The 16,814-nt window shown below is 52.8% G+C and overlaps 8 protein-coding genes across 8 annotated transcripts; 4 read left to right on the plus strand and 4 right to left on the minus strand.

The window, feature by feature from the left end:
* Positions 1-81: 81 nt before the first annotated feature.
* On the plus strand, positions 82-1,066 carry BCR38DRAFT_448163 (ubiquinol-cytochrome-c reductase complex subunit-domain-containing protein). The gene is made up of 4 exons (XM_040861202.1): positions 82-203; positions 300-352; positions 565-618; positions 714-1,066. Exons 1-4 carry the CDS (start codon positions 192-194, stop codon positions 868-870), a joined length of 276 nt encoding a protein of 91 aa, XP_040711164.1. The 5' UTR covers positions 82-191; the 3' UTR covers positions 871-1,066.
* A 14-nt stretch (positions 1,067-1,080) lies between these two features.
* BCR38DRAFT_448168 (dihydroorotate dehydrogenase) lies at positions 1,081-2,928 on the minus strand. The gene has a single exon (XM_040861203.1). It carries the CDS (start codon positions 2,818-2,820, stop codon positions 1,231-1,233), a length of 1,590 nt encoding a protein of 529 aa, XP_040711165.1. The 5' UTR covers positions 2,821-2,928; the 3' UTR covers positions 1,081-1,230.
* A 127-nt stretch (positions 2,929-3,055) lies between these two features.
* Positions 3,056-5,557, plus strand: BCR38DRAFT_448169 (DIE2/ALG10 family-domain-containing protein). The gene is made up of 3 exons (XM_040861204.1): positions 3,056-3,426; positions 3,479-3,567; positions 3,625-5,557. The coding sequence occupies exons 1-3, from the start codon at positions 3,187-3,189 to the stop codon at positions 5,456-5,458; spliced, it is 2,163 nt and encodes a 720-aa protein (XP_040711166.1). The 5' UTR covers positions 3,056-3,186; the 3' UTR covers positions 5,459-5,557.
* Positions 5,558-5,562: 5 nt separating this feature from the next.
* Positions 5,563-6,773, minus strand: BCR38DRAFT_77136 (uncharacterized protein). Its single transcript, XM_040865627.1, has 2 exons — positions 6,600-6,773; positions 5,563-6,540 (listed from the first exon to the last, which is right to left on the minus strand). The coding sequence occupies exon 2, from the start codon at positions 6,520-6,522 to the stop codon at positions 6,022-6,024; it is 501 nt and encodes a 166-aa protein (XP_040711167.1). The 5' UTR covers positions 6,523-6,540; positions 6,600-6,773; the 3' UTR covers positions 5,563-6,021.
* A 1,163-nt stretch (positions 6,774-7,936) lies between these two features.
* Positions 7,937-8,659, minus strand: BCR38DRAFT_77166 (uncharacterized protein). The gene has a single exon (XM_040865628.1). The coding sequence runs from the start codon at positions 8,459-8,461 to the stop codon at positions 8,081-8,083; it is 381 nt and encodes a 126-aa protein (XP_040711168.1). The 5' UTR covers positions 8,462-8,659; the 3' UTR covers positions 7,937-8,080.
* Positions 8,660-10,176: 1,517 nt separating this feature from the next.
* On the minus strand, positions 10,177-11,451 carry BCR38DRAFT_400577 (glucarate dehydratase; the record flags this gene model as incomplete). The annotated part of the gene is made up of 1 exon (XM_040857743.1): positions 10,177-11,451. The coding sequence occupies one exon, from the start codon at positions 11,449-11,451 to the stop codon at positions 10,177-10,179; it is 1,275 nt and encodes a 424-aa protein (XP_040711169.1).
* Positions 11,452-12,192: 741 nt separating this feature from the next.
* Positions 12,193-14,270, plus strand: BCR38DRAFT_377521 (major facilitator superfamily domain-containing protein; the record flags this gene model as incomplete). The annotated part of the gene is made up of 5 exons (XM_040857364.1): positions 12,193-12,378; positions 12,453-12,579; positions 12,650-12,845; positions 12,926-13,365; positions 13,459-14,270. 5 exons carry the CDS (start codon positions 12,193-12,195, stop codon positions 14,073-14,075), a joined length of 1,566 nt encoding a protein of 521 aa, XP_040711170.1. The 3' UTR covers positions 14,076-14,270.
* A 293-nt stretch (positions 14,271-14,563) lies between these two features.
* On the plus strand, positions 14,564-15,839 carry BCR38DRAFT_448178 (uncharacterized protein). The gene has a single exon (XM_040861205.1). The coding sequence runs from the start codon at positions 14,904-14,906 to the stop codon at positions 15,711-15,713; it is 810 nt and encodes a 269-aa protein (XP_040711171.1). The 5' UTR covers positions 14,564-14,903; the 3' UTR covers positions 15,714-15,839.
* The last annotated feature ends 975 nt before the right edge of the window (positions 15,840-16,814 follow it).

Raw genomic sequence — 16,814 nt, forward strand, 5'->3', positions numbered from 1 at the left:
TGGATCGCACCCTCCAATTAGAAAGCGCATATATTAGAAGAATAATATGGCGGTGCAAAAGCTTGACCTTCACCGGCTTCTTCCGAGCATCAAAGAATGTCGCGCAACCTGACCGAAGGCCAAAGACATCCTAAGCTTCGCCCGCTAGCCCATTGAACGACCATCCTCGTTTCCTGCTACCTACAGCAAACATGCCGATCTCAGTACGTCTCGCTCCAGCTTTCCAGCCCATCATCATCATGGTCCTCAGCACTTTGCTCTCGTGATGGAGATCAATTAGCTGACTCTCCCTTCTCCAGAACCCCGTCAACAAGCCCGGATACCCGACTTACAAGAGCCCATACGGCCCGAAGTGAGTACACATACAGCTTCTCGACTCAAGAGCCCGCGGACTGCGTGGGTGTGTCATTGTTATCATGTCCAGAATTGCAAGGCGAAGCAAAGGGTGGTTTGCCGAGGCAGCAACAGAGTAGGGCTGGGAAAGGCTCAACAGGGGAGGAGGATCATATTCGGGCGTTTAAAGACAAGCCAAGAAGGATTCCGGCTGACTGAGGCGCCAAACAGATACCACTACCAACCACACGTCGCAGGATGGACCCCTAAGCAAGTCACCAAGCTGTAAGGCATCCATCCATCCACCCATGCGTTCAAGCCTCCCACACGGGGGGCGATTTGCGAATTTTCAAGAATATATGCTGATATGGGAAGTATAGTGGTTTCACCGCCGGCGCATTCGGCGGCGTCGCCCTATTCGCCGTTATATTCTACGCATCGGGCATTCCTAGGGTACAAGACGACATCCTGAAGAAGGTTCCCGGACTCCGTGGCTACTACGAGAAGAACATTCCTGCCTCGGACAACCCCTTTTAAATGGGCGACACTTTTGGCATGGGTTGGCAGTGAGGCAGGCGAGAGGAAGAAGTGTTGAGACGAAGTGGAAGAGCGTGCATCTCGAGCAAGCTTCTGTATAAAATGACACCCAATAGATCAAGACTTCATTATGCATCTTTCAAATCATGTGTGCTGTCCATGGTAACGAAGTATGAGAGCAGTTGTCGCAGTAGGGGACCTGTCTAATATCGTAATAACTCGATTTATTGTTTCTTACAAACTCCGTCCAGGTCTAGACCCGAGCGTTGCTGCTCCTACCGACTCTAGCAGCATGTTTTAAGCCTTGGTATCTTACATGTTTTCTTTTCCGATCCGGCTATATGAAGTTGACATTTATCCTTACGCTCTTTTGGGAACCATGCTATTCTTCATCTCTCCCTTGATTCTGGTGATCGTGCCAGCACCACCATAAGCCATTGCTGTATATACCATAGCCACACTGGCACCCGCGTTCAGCATTTGCAGAGCCTGCTCGCCATTTGTAATACCGCCCGTGGCGAAAATGACCTTCTGCTCAGCAAACTGGTTCGCTTTGGCTACGTTGGTTGGCCGAGTCTGCGTTGGTGCCAGATCATCCTCGATCATACCTGTCGGTGTGCCCTCGATTCCTGCTAAGCTCGCACTTACAGCCTCGTCGGCTATGTCCTTACATGACTCGGAGGACAAGGGGGAGGGTGGCTGTACGGTGGATGCCGCAGACAACGACTCACCGTCGAGCAACTTTCGGTACCGCTTCACCAGGTCCAGAGTACGGTCGAACATCATCGGTCCGGAATAGCCACCGGTCTCCGTCAAAGTAGCCGCTTCCTTTGCCGTGATAGCAACCTTGGGCGGCACGATACCAGTGCGTCTGTTGGTCGTGTTTCCCACAATGACACCATCCACACCACTTTGCCATACAGCCTGGACAACGCCCTCCATCTGGCTGTCATCATCCTCATCCGGTGAGACCTTGACCATAACCTTCGGCTTGGTCCTTCGGTTTGCCCGCCGTGCCTCACCAACCACCGCAGTCAAGATCTTAGTCAGGGGCTCCACGGCCTGCAGATCGCGCAATCCGGGAGTATTTGGGCTCGAGACATTGACCACCAGAATGTCGGCATACGGAGCGAGACGAGAGACACAGTACGTGTAATCTCTGCTCACTGCTTCAACGTCATGTCCAGGCGTGTCCTTGTTCTTCGCAATCTGCACAGCCAACAGCCTCCCATCCTTCAAGCTACCCGGCGGCACGCCAGCCTCACCATTCAAGACCTCATATTCAGAGAGCCCGACGGATTTCGCGTATAGCCGCACCCGGTTCCGCAGCCGGATGGCCATATCGTCCGCCCCATGCGAGTTTAGTCCAAACCGGTTGATCAACCCATCAAGCCCGGGCAGGCGAAACATGCGCGGTCTAGGATTTCCTGGCTGCGCCAACGGTGTGCATCCTCCCACCTCCACGACTCCCGCCCCCAATGCAAACAGTGCATCAGGAACATCAGCATGTTTATCCAGCCCAGCACTGATGCCGATCGGGTTCGCCAGCGGGTGTCCGAAGACCGAGAGTGCGAGAGCCGGGTCCGCGCCAATGGCGGCTCGTTCACGCGGGTGCATGCCCAGGTTATAGAGCGCCTTCATCGACATGACGCCCGCGTAGTGCGCGTCTTCGGCGTCTGGGTACAGGAGGCGCATCATGCGCGGGACGAGCCATTGGTGGGCGCTTGCGCGCGTGTCGGTGGCATAGAGATAGGACAGGTAGCCAGCGACTGCGAGGGAGGTTGAGTAGAGGGCTATCTTGGTCCGGGAGCCGGACCGGGCGGTGGATGATGAAGAGGCATGGCGTTTGGTGGTTTGTTGGAGGAGCTGTCGCGGGGCTTGTCGGGTGAGGACTGGAGGTTTCACGGGACGGCGAAGCATGTTGTGAGGTATTCGTTGTACAGACGCCATGATTGGCGGCTTGTTCCTGGTGTTGTCAGCAGCCGATGGCTTTTTCAATGAGGAAGTTGGTGAAAAAGCGGTGTTGGTTCAGTGACTTATAAACATACAAGCTCGTACCATTCAAAGTAGTGACGTGGGGTGGGTGAAGCTGTTTGCAGCTCAAACTGGGGGGTACCATCTACACCGTGTGCGAAATATTGGTACTGTCCTAACCTTGCAGTTTCCACATCCGACTCAGCCACATCAATAACTTCCAAGTCTCATGCTGATTTGATCCGAGCTTGAACACGCGTCCTGATATGGAAGAGTATGAGAAGCTACCCTTATTAGTACGGCAAAGGATTTGAAGGTTCCCATGGGCAATAATCATCGGCCATGGCTTCCGTAGTCGAAATACTCGACCTGCTCTTGAGCACCTCAGTTCTGCGTAGCATCTTAGCAGCTGCATTCCTGGGCTATGCACTGTGGGCTAGGAAAGGAGCACAACCAGGGAGAGCTACATCCGATGCATTTAACACGCACATTTTGAACTACGCCGCTCCGTTCATTGTGCCTGCCGTGCTATCACGGGTCTGGCTGTACTGGGTCAACAAAACAGTGCCGGAGCCCTACCTGGTGAGACCCTCCTGACGCTGCCACCGAGTCGAACATGGACTTACAAATGCAGGATGAGTTCTTCCACATCCCACAAGCTCAGGCCTACTGTGAGGGAAAGTACCTTGAATGGGATGACAAGATCACGACGCCTCCTGGATTGTTAGTCTTCGGCAATGGATGGTTGATCGAGCTACGTCGCTAAGTTAACTGCATCAGGTACATCTTTAGCATCATCTGGGCTCGGGTATTAGGCTATGAAGACTGCTCAGCAGAGACTCAGCGGAAGTTCAACGCAGAAGCCATTGCATTGACGGCTCTGCTGGCAGGAGCATGTCGGGCTGCCATCGAGCAACCCAAGGCAGGCGCGAGCCAGCGGCATTCGGGCTTCGCAATACATACGGCAGTGAACGTTGCCCTATTCCCAGCACTGTTCTTTTTCTCCGGTCTGTACTACACCGATGTGCTCTCGACTTGCGTTGTCCTGGTTGCGTACCGCAACCATCTGGCACGAGTAAACCGAAGCAACGATGACAGCTCCCTGCTGAACGACATCTACACCATATGCTTGGGCGTACTTGCCTTGTTCATGCGACAAACCAATATCTTCTGGGTGGTCGTTTATATGGGCGCATTAGAGGCTGTACAGGCAATCAAGAGCCTGAAGACGGAGCAAATGGGAGACCCCCAATTCGCAACACTGACAGAAAAACTCAAGTTCTTCGCATGGAGATACTCCCAGGGCGATATCCATGACCCCTCTCTGCACTTGGCTTGGCCGACAGACCTATTGGCATGTGTCATCAGCGTGGGCATCGCATTGATAGGCAATCTGCCAACAGTCCTGCGGCGTGTATACCCACATGTCGCGGTTCTGGGTCTCTTTGCCATGTTCGTTACCTGGAATGGAGGTGTTGTCTTGGGGGACAAATCAAACCACGTGGCGACCATCCACCTCGCCCAGATGCTCTACATCTGGCCGCTCTTTGCCTTCTTTTCCTTCCCTTTATTTCAGGCGCAGCTTCCTCATCTCTTGAGTATGTTCTTCTGGCTGTTCGCCGGACAGTCCAACTCTGCAGCCGCCTCCAGTGAGATAAGTCACAAAGATTCCGCGCAGCCAGAACCCCTTTCAGTATCCTTGACGACCGCGAAACTCACGAAGCACAGCCGACCGGGCCCTCAACTTTCACCCAACGTCACTCGTAGGCCAACTAAGCAGCCGAGGGTCCTCCAAGCATTCAACTACCTCGGCTCACTCTTCAAAGTCCACTCCGTCATCGTCATCGCACTGTGTCTTGTCGCGGCATTCCTCATTGTGCACTTCAACACTATCATACACCCCTTCACGCTGGCGGACAACCGGCATTACATGTTCTACATCTTCCGGTACACAATCCGCCGTGACATGGTCCGCTACCTCCTCGTCCCGATCTACATCCTCTGCGGCTGGCTCTGCTGGTCTCGTCTGTACGGGCTCGAACACACCTGGCTTGTAAACCCCGGGCATATTTCTGCCGCAGGACAGTTAGAACGGTGGTATCACAGCCCCTTTGAAAAGACCGGGCCTTGCTCTGTGATCAGGCCCGATACGATGGCGGGGGGCCAAAATACTACTAGCTCTCAGGACAGGGGTGTGATCATCCGGCAAAGAACGAACGGCAAGCACACAGATGCACCGACAGCTCCACTTCGACACCTCTTCATTGACTCTACTACTCCCCCGCCGACATCAACGATCCTGATCCTGCTTCTGGCAACATCGCTCAGTCTCGTGACGGCGCCACTGGTGGAACCGCGATACTTCATCCTGCCGTGGGTATTCTGGCGGCTTCTCGTACCCCGCATGGATATGCGCCTACTCCAGGGATGCCACTCGCCCATGCTGCAACACATATCTAGGCTCAAGTTCGACCCGTGCTTAGTTCTTGAAACGATGTGGTTCCTGGCTATTAATGCGGGTACTATGTATATATTCATCACTAGACCGTTTTACTGGAAGTCGGATGATGGGACGGTGTTGGACGGGGGAAATGTGCAGCGGTTTATGTGGTGATAAGCATTGCTGCCCGGCAAAGTTAGCTGCAGTAGCTGGAAGATGCTGGAAGGAGATGGGCCAACCGACAAATATAATATACAGAGTAAATAAAGGCACTTTTGAAGAAGCCGGTCAAATGGTGAAATGAAGAGTGAAGTCGTGCTTTTGGCAGTCATCGTCTATATGCGTTACGAACTAGTGTATGCCCTGCTCTACTGCCGTCATCATCATAGCAACGCGTTCGTGTAGCACTGCGAGTGCGTTCTACAATCCTCGGACCCTAGCCTAGCCTGGTTGCGCGATAGGACGTATGTCCCAACGGGTATTGTGATCTTGTTTGTTCCTGGTCAGCCTTGAGTCGTCATCAGGCCAACATTCCAAAGCGCATGCCCCGTCTCATCCAGCATGACGTGCCAGCGAGGCGCGATATGCCTCTTGTCCTGACGATTTCTCCCTTTTATGGCATCAATGACCCATCCAGCCAGCAATCGTGATCACATCATCCCCCACCCTTGGTCCTTCCCATTCCCGTTCCCGATGTCATGCCCATGCCCATTCCCATACTCCCACATCATTATAACTCACAAACTTAAACGATCTAAACTAAGCCGGTCATTACTCCTCACCCTCTTCACAACCCCCAACTTGAAGAATTTCTCCTCCCCGCCCGCCGTCCGCCCGCCAATATACCACTTCTCCGCCCCCAACACGTCCCTGAAACCCTCGCTCGAGCTGTCGCTGCCCCGCCGACGGCCCGGTGGGGACCCCGGTATCGGTACCGCGCGCCCAGGCGAGTGGAGTGGGAGCTGGTTCATCACGCTCCCTGCCCCCGTCGTTGCCGTTGTTGTCCGTTGCGCAACCGCTGTTGTTGTTTGAGAGGACGGTAATGATGTGGAGGCGGATGTGGAGATGGTTCGAGCGCCCGAGGTAGCGGTTGTGGATGTGGACGGGGACTGGTGGGAGTGTGATTTGTTGGGTTGAGAGGAGGCAGCCGCTGACAAAGAGGAGGCGGAGGGGCCTGGTTGTTGGCGGAAGGCGGCCAAGAAGGAGGAGAGGAAGAAGGGACGTTGTGAGGATGGCATTTTCGGGGGTGAGTCGGCCTGTGCGAGTGCAGGTGGGCAAAGGGGCTCCGACCGGTGATGGAGACGGGGAGTCTTACAAGGATCGCTTAGTCCCTTCGAGTTCGGCGTCTTTGATTGCGTGGTTGTGTATGGGTTTGTGTCGTTGGTGTTCTTTGCACGCGCAGACAGAATGTTTGGTGGTGTTCTCGTTACTCCGTCGGATCTGGATCGATGCGTGCGTGTGTTTGGCTTGTGACTGCAGACTAGCCGGTCGTCACTCCGCCGGTCGTCCGTCCGTCTGTCTCGTCCGCGAGTCAATGCCACAATAGACAAAACGATCTATTTCTTTGACAGTGATCCCTTGAGTATTGCTCTACCGCCCTTGGATCCGGAGCATGCGCTTGGAGGCTCGTGGTGATGTGCTGTAGAACTGTTGAGATAGCATGAGTCGTGACTAAAATCGGGATGTGCGAGGCATTATCCGCCCAATGTCCTGACGTCGCTCGACAGCGAATGCAGACGCCCTCAAATTGCCCCCCACCGACCAACGACAGACGAGAAAACAAGTGGCCCACCTGCCTGCCCTCATTGGACTGCCGGGCTTTTCCCGGGTTCTTTACTCCGGACAAGACTGGACAAGACTTGGACCCCAGAATGCAGATTCGTCCGAAATGGGGCGTCCTTGCAAATTGCGGGGTTTTGATTTGCTGTCGGCGGTTCGTCTCTTCGTTCTATTGGAACGAGGGGAATCTTGGCGTCCGACCCATCAACCAAACATCACACACCATCCGAAGTCGCTCGTGGGGAAATTGGTCCATACATCATCGTACGATGGCCCGGGTCTCTGGGTCGATGGAAGAGCTGCAGTTTGTCCCATGGTTGGTTGATCAGTGCCGGTTTGCCGCAGGATTGATCGGGATTTCCCCAGGTTTGAGGTCACACCGAGAGCTTGGTTGTCTGTATTGGCAACTTCAAATGCTCATATCCAAGTCTGGCCCAAGGCCCACCTGGGTATTGCCAATCCTGTCCAGATGTACTCGACGGGCTCATAGTTCGGGTCACGCTCCATGACTGGGTTAGTCCCCCCCTCCGACCAGATAGAGAGCGTCCCCCTGCCTCCAACAGCAACGCACTATTCTTGGCATCCTACAAGCGTCAGATCGTCTCATGTTATCAACCTGCTATAGGTGAGTCTGTCACTGTGCACTATGAACAAGCATGCGGGAATACCTCGTCTACTTGTGCAAGAAAGCCAGATCTAAGACTAAACTTCAGGTACGTCGTTCTTTGATTCAAGCTAGCAGTATCGCCAATTTGTGACGGTGTGACGGGCCATAGAATTAGGCGCGTTGTAGGGAATGCAGTTGCACTGTGTCCGATGCTATTTCAAAGCGCATACTTGGCCTCTCACGGAAACTGATCGTCAATTCCCAATCAACTCCACTTGTCAAAGCCTGTTCTCATTTTCATGTCTCTCCATACCTCTCCACCGTTTCCAAGCTATCTCAATCATTTCAACGTGGCCATCGTTCCGTGACAGAGTGCTCCTCTTACGTACCACCAACACCGTCAACTTTTCTCATCCACCCGGCGGGCAGTGACCAAGACTGGGAATCTCGTACGAGTGTGTTCGATTCTTCTGCCGCTGCTTGTTCCTCTCGGTGGCGCTCAAGTAAGGCACGAAGCGGTTCCTCGAGGAGCTTTCCTGTGCTCGAGACAGCAGAGATGGTAAGCATCCCGCAAAAAAAGGTTGCAACGCAGGGGCAGACACACAGACTACGTCCCCGTCGGCTTCCAGCAGAGCCCATATCATCAATGGGCCCAGGTCCCAGGTAATATCCTCCAACCTCTTCACCAAATCTATGGTCCCCGACAGTGCGAACGATTGAGGCGGCGCCGACACTGTGATCATGTTAGCTGCAGATTTGATGCACGCAAAGCGAACCGAGCTAGATGTCATGGACGTACATAATGCCCAGTGCAAACACACCGAGGATCGGAGCCTTCTTCCTCCATGGCATCTGGAGCGGGACGACGACCTTGACGGGTAACAAGAGCACTAAAACGGCCAGTATACTGTTCACGATACCTAGGGCCATCATAGGTGCGAGGGGGTCAAGGCATTTCCCCTTAATACTCAAGTCCCACGCGGATGGAATTAGGTTGCACCTGAATACCTCTGAGCAGATAAATGCGGTTGTGTAGAGGGAGACGATACCACTCAGCAGATATACTGCTTTGCGGAAGGAGTTCTCGGGGCAAATTCGTAGATAGAATGCCGAGATTGACAGCTTCGAGAATGACACGGAGATGCAGTGGGTCAACAGGACACCGAGCGACAGCTGTATAAAATCAACATGATTAGGTTGCTGTTTTTCAGAAGTTCGGGAGTCTATGTCCTCCTACTCACTTGCAAGAACTGGGGAGCGGCTGGGCTGAAACCAAGTTGCATGGCATACGTCAGGTGTGGGCGGCACCTATTTGTGCAACTACTCAAGGTGAACTTCCGGTCACGAAGACCAACATACGCAGTCGAATCTTACGTCGGGCGCCAACACCACAGAGCCCCAAGCTAAATGCCATGGCGACAAGAACAAGATCTAGCGTACGAAGTCAGTCTTTGCGTTCGTCTAGAGAAAGATTGCGGACCAGAAATACAATCATCCCAGTCCCTTTTTCACGATGTGAGTTCTGGTATATATTCGCGCGATGATAACGATGGATGCAACTGCTGTGGTAGATATTTCTGCAGCGATGATCCAGTCAGCTCTGCTCTCCTGGCTCGTTGCTGGCGACATCTTGGGTGTTGATTGACAATGAACAAATTAGATATGGTAGTGAGTGGAGAGTTTGAATAATATTCTGAAGAGCTCGCATTGTCGCAAAGACATTGGGCTTTTGTAAAACAGCTGCACGCCATATCTAGATGTTTTGTCAATATCCATGATATTTATGGCTCTTTTTCTTGCATACAGTTTCTCGGGCTGCTTGTCCAACCATCTCGAGTAAACAAATTATCCTGCATACATGCCAAGGGATTCACTAATGAACATGACAATGGCTACACAACCCAAACCCCGACTTAATCTAGCAGGCGCCTACGACTGTGGTGCAACATGAACCTTGAATCTCGAACGCAAATACAGAGAGAAAATGGTAACCGTGATACCATGAATCGGTTCAAGCAACTGACTGGCCCTTCATCTAATTACTATCTGCCACCCCCGTTGTGGCTTCGACCCCTCTCTCTGCGTGATTCCCCGACCATCAGTCGCAGCTTCGTCTCCACCGAGAAGACTGACCAGCATCTGTTCTGAGCTGACAACCCCCTGTTGATCAAGCCATGCCCCAGCTACATGCCCAGTCACACTATACAGGCTCGCCGGCTCTGCACAGAATGGCAAGAACTTCCTGATCTCCCTTATACTCCTGTGGTTAGATGGCACGTGGACCGAGCCAGTGCTGATACTGTAGTCTTCAATTTTCTTAGAACTGCGTTACCTAGTATGTGATGATCACAAGACAGCCATAGTGTACAACCATGGCTTCTAGGACGAACAAGACAACTTGGCGTGTCATGCTCGATTATCAAGGTACATAAATGGGGAAAAACCCCCAGGATAGTAAGTTAATGTACATGACCTTTCCTACATGTTTCTTCGTATATCACCCCCCTCACCATCTCGGCAACTTGTTAGAAAACTCAGGATGAAACCTTTGCATGTAAGTAGTATCATCCCTCTTTGTTATGCCACAGTCAAGATACTGCTGATGCAATTTCGCCAACTTCTCTCTATCGAGCTCAACCCCAAGCCCAGCAGCAGTAGGCACAACCACACCGCCCTCATGCCACCTCAACGCCCCCTGAACAATCACATCCTCATCCCGCCGCTTCCAAGGCCAATGCGTATCACACGCATAATCCAAATTAGGCGTCGCGGAGGCCAAATGCGTCATAGCCGCCAGCGAGATGCCCAGGTGACTATTCGAATGCATCGACAGCCGCATGCCCCAAGTGTTGCAAATCGCCGCCAAGCCCTGGGACTTGCGCAGTCCGCCCCAGAAATGGTGATCCGACAGCACCACCTGCACCGCGTCCTGCGCGATGGACGAAGGTAAATGTGCGAAAGAAACCACGGCCATGTTCGTCGCGAGCGGCATGTTCGCCTCCTTCGCCACAGCAGCCATGCCCTCTATCCCCGGTGCCGGGTCCTCGAGGTACTCGACGATGCCGTCTAGCTCTTTGGCAACCCACTTGGATGTCTCGACTGTCCACGCCGCATTGGGATCCAGCCGTAGCGGTAAATCGGGGAACTCGGTGCGCAGCGCCTTGATGGCCTCGACCTCTTGGGCGGGAGGGTACACGCCGCCCTTGAGCTTGATGGCTTTGAAGCCGTACTCGTCGATGATCTTGTGGGCTTGTTTGAGTAGTCCGGTTGGGTCGAGCGCGGCGCCATATTCATCGTCTGCTTCGCCCGGGTGCGCCGCCCATTTGTAGAAGAGATATGCGGAGTATTGCACCGTGTCTCGCACCCTCCCACCAAGGAGGTCGCTCACCGGCACGCCGGCAAGTTTGCCCTGGATGTCGAGACAGGCTACTTCGAAGGGGGAGAAGACCTTGTCCGCCGTTGAGGTGCCGGTAACCATTCCACTCATGCCATCACCGCCAGCGCCGCTGTCAGAGGCGAGGGAGTCGACAATGGCGCGGTAGATGGCGTTGGTGTTGTGGATGGCTAGACCCTTTATTTTGGATGCAGCCCGTTGCAGACGCTCCAGGTGGGCCGAGTCGCCGTACGATTCGCCCAGGCCGTAGACGTTATTGGGGAGGATGATTTCGATTATGCTGCGAAGGGCGAAGGGCTCGTGCACGCCGACGCTGTTGAGCAGGGGCATATCGTGGAAAGCCACAGGGGTGATGACCACATTTTGGATGAGGGTTTGGGATGACATGGTTGGTTCACTTCGTATGGAAGTATGGAGTTGGAGACGGAGTTGGAGTAGGACTGAGTTGCCAGATTTACCTGGATAGGTTCGAATGTGCAACACAATGAAACCCTGCACGTAGCAGTTTGCAATCTGGTCCAGGTGTGGATTTCAAACATAAGTCATGCCTTCACACTATTAGTTCTTAGGTTAATTACAGATGACTCGCTGCGAGGAAATACTGTCCCATCGGAAAATCCGTCGTGATGTGGAATGAGGGGGAAGCTGTTCGGAGTGTAGTATAAGATGGATATAGGGGCGGAGATGAAGCTTCGAGATCAGTAGCCCATCGTTACATCGCATGATTATGAACAACGTGCTCATTGTGTGAACCAATAAGTCTTGGGTTGTCTGAAAGATGCACTGGGGTCCTGCCAAGAGTCTCCGCCAACGCCCATGCCCCGTGTAGGTCATCGGATACGGATAACGGTATGAGGCCCTGCTTTTCCGTGGATATGAATCCCAATCAGCATTGCCGAAGAAATTATCCCAGATGCTTTTCCTGCAACAGGGGTTCCCCGGATTTCCCCGCAAAGGCCAAACGCGGGGGATGGTAGCTATTCCGGGGACGTTTCCGTTTCTACGCAACCTATATATTTCCGTCCGAGTCGGACAACGCTGAAAAGTTTTACTTTTGACGTACATTCAAACCGGAAAAAGTCCACGTAGAAAGTTCACGTAGTGTCGAACTAGATATTATCGACGACCATGTCTTTCAGAGGGTCAACAGACAAAGATGGCCTCGACGGCGTCTACCACAAGCCGGCCGACCACGTCGAGAGCCTCACCACCGTCGTCGAAATCGACAATATTCGGGTCTTAGGCATCACTCCTGAAGATGCGGAGTTCTACATTAACTACCCGGAGGAGAGGCGGAGGCGTGTTGTACACAAGGTGAGTAGTGATTTATAGACTTTCGAGGCTCAGCAACTTCACGAAAGGAAAGCAAGCTGACAAACCGCTCCAAGGTCGATATCAGGCTCATTCCCATGCTGGCCGCCCTATACCTCATGGCTCACATCGACCGAGCCAACATCGGCAACGCAAAAATCGAGGGTCTCATCACCGACTTGGGCATGACTTCTGTGCAGTACAGTGCGTCTTAGTCAGTCCCAGAAACACATGTGAATGCGGGAAACACTGACATCCAAATCCCCATGCACAGACATAGTGCTATCCATCTTCTTCATCCCCTACGTCCTGCTCGAAGTTCCCAGCAACATCCTGCTTAAGAAATTCAAGCGGCCCTCCCTCTACCTGGCCCTGCTCGTCATTCCCTGGGGTATCGTCATGACGTGTACCGGCCTGGTGCAGAACTTTGCCGGTTTAATGGTGACTCGAATTTTGCTCGGTATTTTTGAGTGAGTCTCTCCGTCTCTCTCTATCTTTCTCTCTCTCTTCTCTTTAGTTCATCGAGATTGAAGACTTAACCAATTCACAGAGCCGGATTCTTCCCCGGAGCCATCTACCTCTGCTCCTACTGGTACATGCCGAAAGACCTCGCAACCCGAATCTCGTACTTCTACTGCGCCAGCGCCCTCTCAGGCGCATTCTCAGGTCTGCTAGCCGCCGCCATCGCGCAAATGGACGGTGTCGGCGGGCTCGAGGGCTGGCGATGGATCTTCTTGCTCGAGGGACTTGTGACGGTCGTCATCGGCATCTCGTGCATTTTCTTGCTTATCGACTCCCCGACTCTATCTGGCCGCTGGCTCAAACCGGATGAGATCCGGTACTTGGAGCTCCAGATGTTCATCAAGCAGGGCGGCAAATTCTCGGATGAGAAGGAGAGCTTCAAGTGGAAGGATCTCAAGGCTGTTCTTTTGAATTGGAGGGTGTACTTACAGGCTTACTTCCTTATGTGCCAGTCGGCTACTTCTTATGGTATGTCCCTTGCTCTTTCCATCCTTCCTTCCTTCCTTGATCCCGTCGTGATCCATGTTCACGAATAAAATTGCTGATTGCGAATACTCACAGGCACCAAATTCACCCTCCCCACCATTACGAAAAGCATGGGTTTCTCCAGCACCAACGCTCAGCTCATGTCCGCTCCACCCTACGTTGCAGGCGCACTATCCGCCATCCTACTCGCCCGCCTCTCTGACCGCTACTACTGGCGTATGCCCTTCGTCGCCGGCCCCCTAGTGCTCGTCGTCATTAGCTACTCCATCATCATCTCCCTCAACGGCGACCTCGCCGACAACAAGGGACCCGCATACTTCGCTCTCATTCTCACCTGCATGGGAATCTACCCCATTCAACCTGCGGCCGCTTCCTGGAATGCGAATAATCTTGCTCCGGCCGTGAGGAGGAATATCGGTGTCGCGCTTAATAACTGTGTCGGCAATACGGGTGGTATCATTGGGAGTTTCATGTACATCGAGTCGGAGGCGCCAAGCTACCCTACCGGGTTTGGACTGAGTTTGGCGTTTGGTGCGAGTGGGATGTTGGTCGCGTTCTTCTTGGAGATGAGCTACAAGTGGTCGAATAAGAGGAAGGCTAGGTTGTCCGAGGATGAGGTTAGGGCGAGGCATACTGAGGATGAACTTTTGGATATGGGTGATAAGTCGCCGTTATTCAAGTATGTGTTGTAAGCATATTTTAGCTGGCGGCAAGGATTTCCTGCTATATGTACGACTCTGAATTTTGATGAGTTCACGCTTCGAGAAGATTCTAGTTCTGAATTTGGGACTTATCATATCTGAAATGGTTGAAGACTGTGAAGACTGAAGACTGATCAGTCTCCGCGCGAGAAGCGGCGAAGAGAGTGCTCATCTTCCGGGACGCAGAACAAGACTTTCTGCACTCCCATTGGCCTGTCTCTGGACCGAGTAAATAGTTCATGGCCCTGGAAACCCCTTCCCAAGGGCAGTACGGCATTTTGTTCTTGTTTCCTCAATTAGCGTCAACTGACACAAATAGTAGTGGCCCTCTGTGGCGGAAAAAGGTCCACCGTTCAGGGGCTAGGTCCCGCTTGATCTGTTCATATGGCACCGTTTAGCCGCGACTTGAACACTATCTGGACGCCACGCGAGACTTTTGAGTTCTAGGAGTATTCGCGTGTTGTCGGAAATCTACTGTAATGGGTTAGCGCAGCTATTATAGTCATTGAGGTCTCGTTTTATTGGACGCCTGAGCTCTCAGCCGTAAACGCAAACTGACTTCCTCCGATATCCTAAGCATCAGCCGTTCGGTGAGTATGCACTAATCTTCCGTTTAGAGCCAGGAGCTTATTATAAGTCCAATCAGACTTATGCTGCTTCGAACCAGCTGTGATTATTTTGGAATCTCTCCCCTTTCTTGTTCAGACACTGAAAAAACGTCGTCATATTTTCGCGTTAGTATCCAGTACAACTCCAAAATTCCATAATCGGCCACGCTACACGAGAGTGCGAGAGCAAAACGAAGCGAAAAAAAAAGCTATGGCTTCTGCAACCACACATGCCCTCTTCCGACTCGCCCTTTTACAAATCATCCTCTCCATCCTCACAACAGCAAAAACGACCAATGGCCCCGAAGCCCCTGTCACAATCATCACCGAAGCCGCCCTCAAAACCGGCCGCGCCTGCGCCACCAACTGCGTCGAGAACCACGGCAACTACCCGTGCGGGCTAGCCGGCTACTACGCCCTAGGCCAGGAGCTGGGCTGCGGCTGCAACTCGGCCAACGGCTGCTTCTGTAATGCCGGGTACGGCAGCTCCGCTACGTCATACCTGTCTGAATGCATCAGTGATGGCTGCGCCAAGTCGGTGGATAATTGGACGCTGGATTTGAGCAGTATGTTGGGGGTTTATGATGCGTATTGTGCTACGGCAAATGTGGGGACGGCGACTACGACGGGTGGGATCGCGGGCAAAACAACGACTGCAGGGGCGTCCAGGACTGGGCAGGCAGATGCCACGTCGACTTCGGATCCGCAGGCTGAGGGAAGGGATGGTGGCCTCAGCAAGTCCGATATCGTGGCTCTCGCTGCGAGTTTGGGGGTCGGAATACCGAGTCTGCTTATCGCTGCCATCACATTGTGGGTGCAGATGAGGAAGAGGAGGAGGGCAAGCGATGCACAGGCCCAAGCTCAAGCCCAGACACAGTCTCCGAATCAATCTCAGGATGCCATGGCGACGACACAGGTTTATCAGACTGTTCCGCAGGGGTATGATGTGGTGTCGGCTACGCACTCCGAGTTGAGTGGGAAGGCTACACCATCGGAGCTTTGGGGGAGTCAGCGGTATTGAGGGACGTCCATATTCTGGGTGGAATATCGATGGAAACGAGAAGGCATCGCGGTGTTTACTTTACGTTGGGGACCTGCTCTTGGCGTGAGGCGCCGGGTTTGCTGACTATGTCTGACTAATTATGACATCAGCATCATTTTAGCGGGACATGTATACCAGGATGCAATATAACGTTGCTTTTAATCCTTCTCACTATCATACCTGATCAAGTGGCTTTCTCACATACTCTTTTGCAGATATTTGCTTCAAGTTAACGGCCATGGTACATAAGAGCACGCGAGTTCTCTATCTTTGTCACACTCCGCATTTTCTCCACATGCCAGCAACATAGTTCCATGCCGTGTCACGAACTACAGTTTCTTGCCCCTCTATCTTCCCACAATAGTTTGACTCCCCCAGACCGCCTAGGAAAGCGTCGAGGAAGCTCGCAGACGATGGTTCAAGATAATTATCGTGCCCCGCCGGCCCAAGACGGCGATCTATACTGTCATGCAGGCGTTCACTCCATAATTCATTCTCGCCATGGTCGAGATCACCCCGTCCGCCGGAAGGAATATGCCGGACTCGTGGCAGGAGATGGCCCAACATCATCAACATGATTCGGGCCAACTTCCAATGCATCACTCCCCGATCTCCGGGTTTGCACGTACATGTCGACAAGGCGCAGAGAACTAAGTGACTGAAGACCTAAGTAGACGGCGGCGCTGATCTACATGATGGATAATTTCTACGTGGATCTACAACACCTAGCCGGCCACGACAATAACCACTGTAGATGCCATAGACTGCAGTCCTGCCTAACTCGCGGCGTAGATGCCAAGTGGGCAAGAGAGGAATCTGGGAGTGAAATTAGCCGGGACCTTTACACGCAGCTGAACAGACCTAGCCACAATGAAGCGGGTCTCGCGTCAGCTAGATCCTGAGACCTAACAAGCGATAGCCAGAAAGAATAGCGTGGTATGATATCTACAAAACCTAGCTAATAGGGTAGATTTCGTCACTAATGATCCAAAGGAAGATGGAGTACAATGCCATTGAGGGAGAGATACATTCAAATGTTCCGAGAAAAAGTCTAAATATGTATTAAGTTAACTATATTAA

This window comes from Pseudomassariella vexata (assembly GCF_002105095.1).
Source record: "Pseudomassariella vexata strain CBS 129021 chromosome Unknown BCR38scaffold_17, whole genome shotgun sequence".
Classification (NCBI taxonomy): domain Eukaryota; kingdom Fungi; phylum Ascomycota; class Sordariomycetes; order Amphisphaeriales; family Pseudomassariaceae; genus Pseudomassariella; species Pseudomassariella vexata.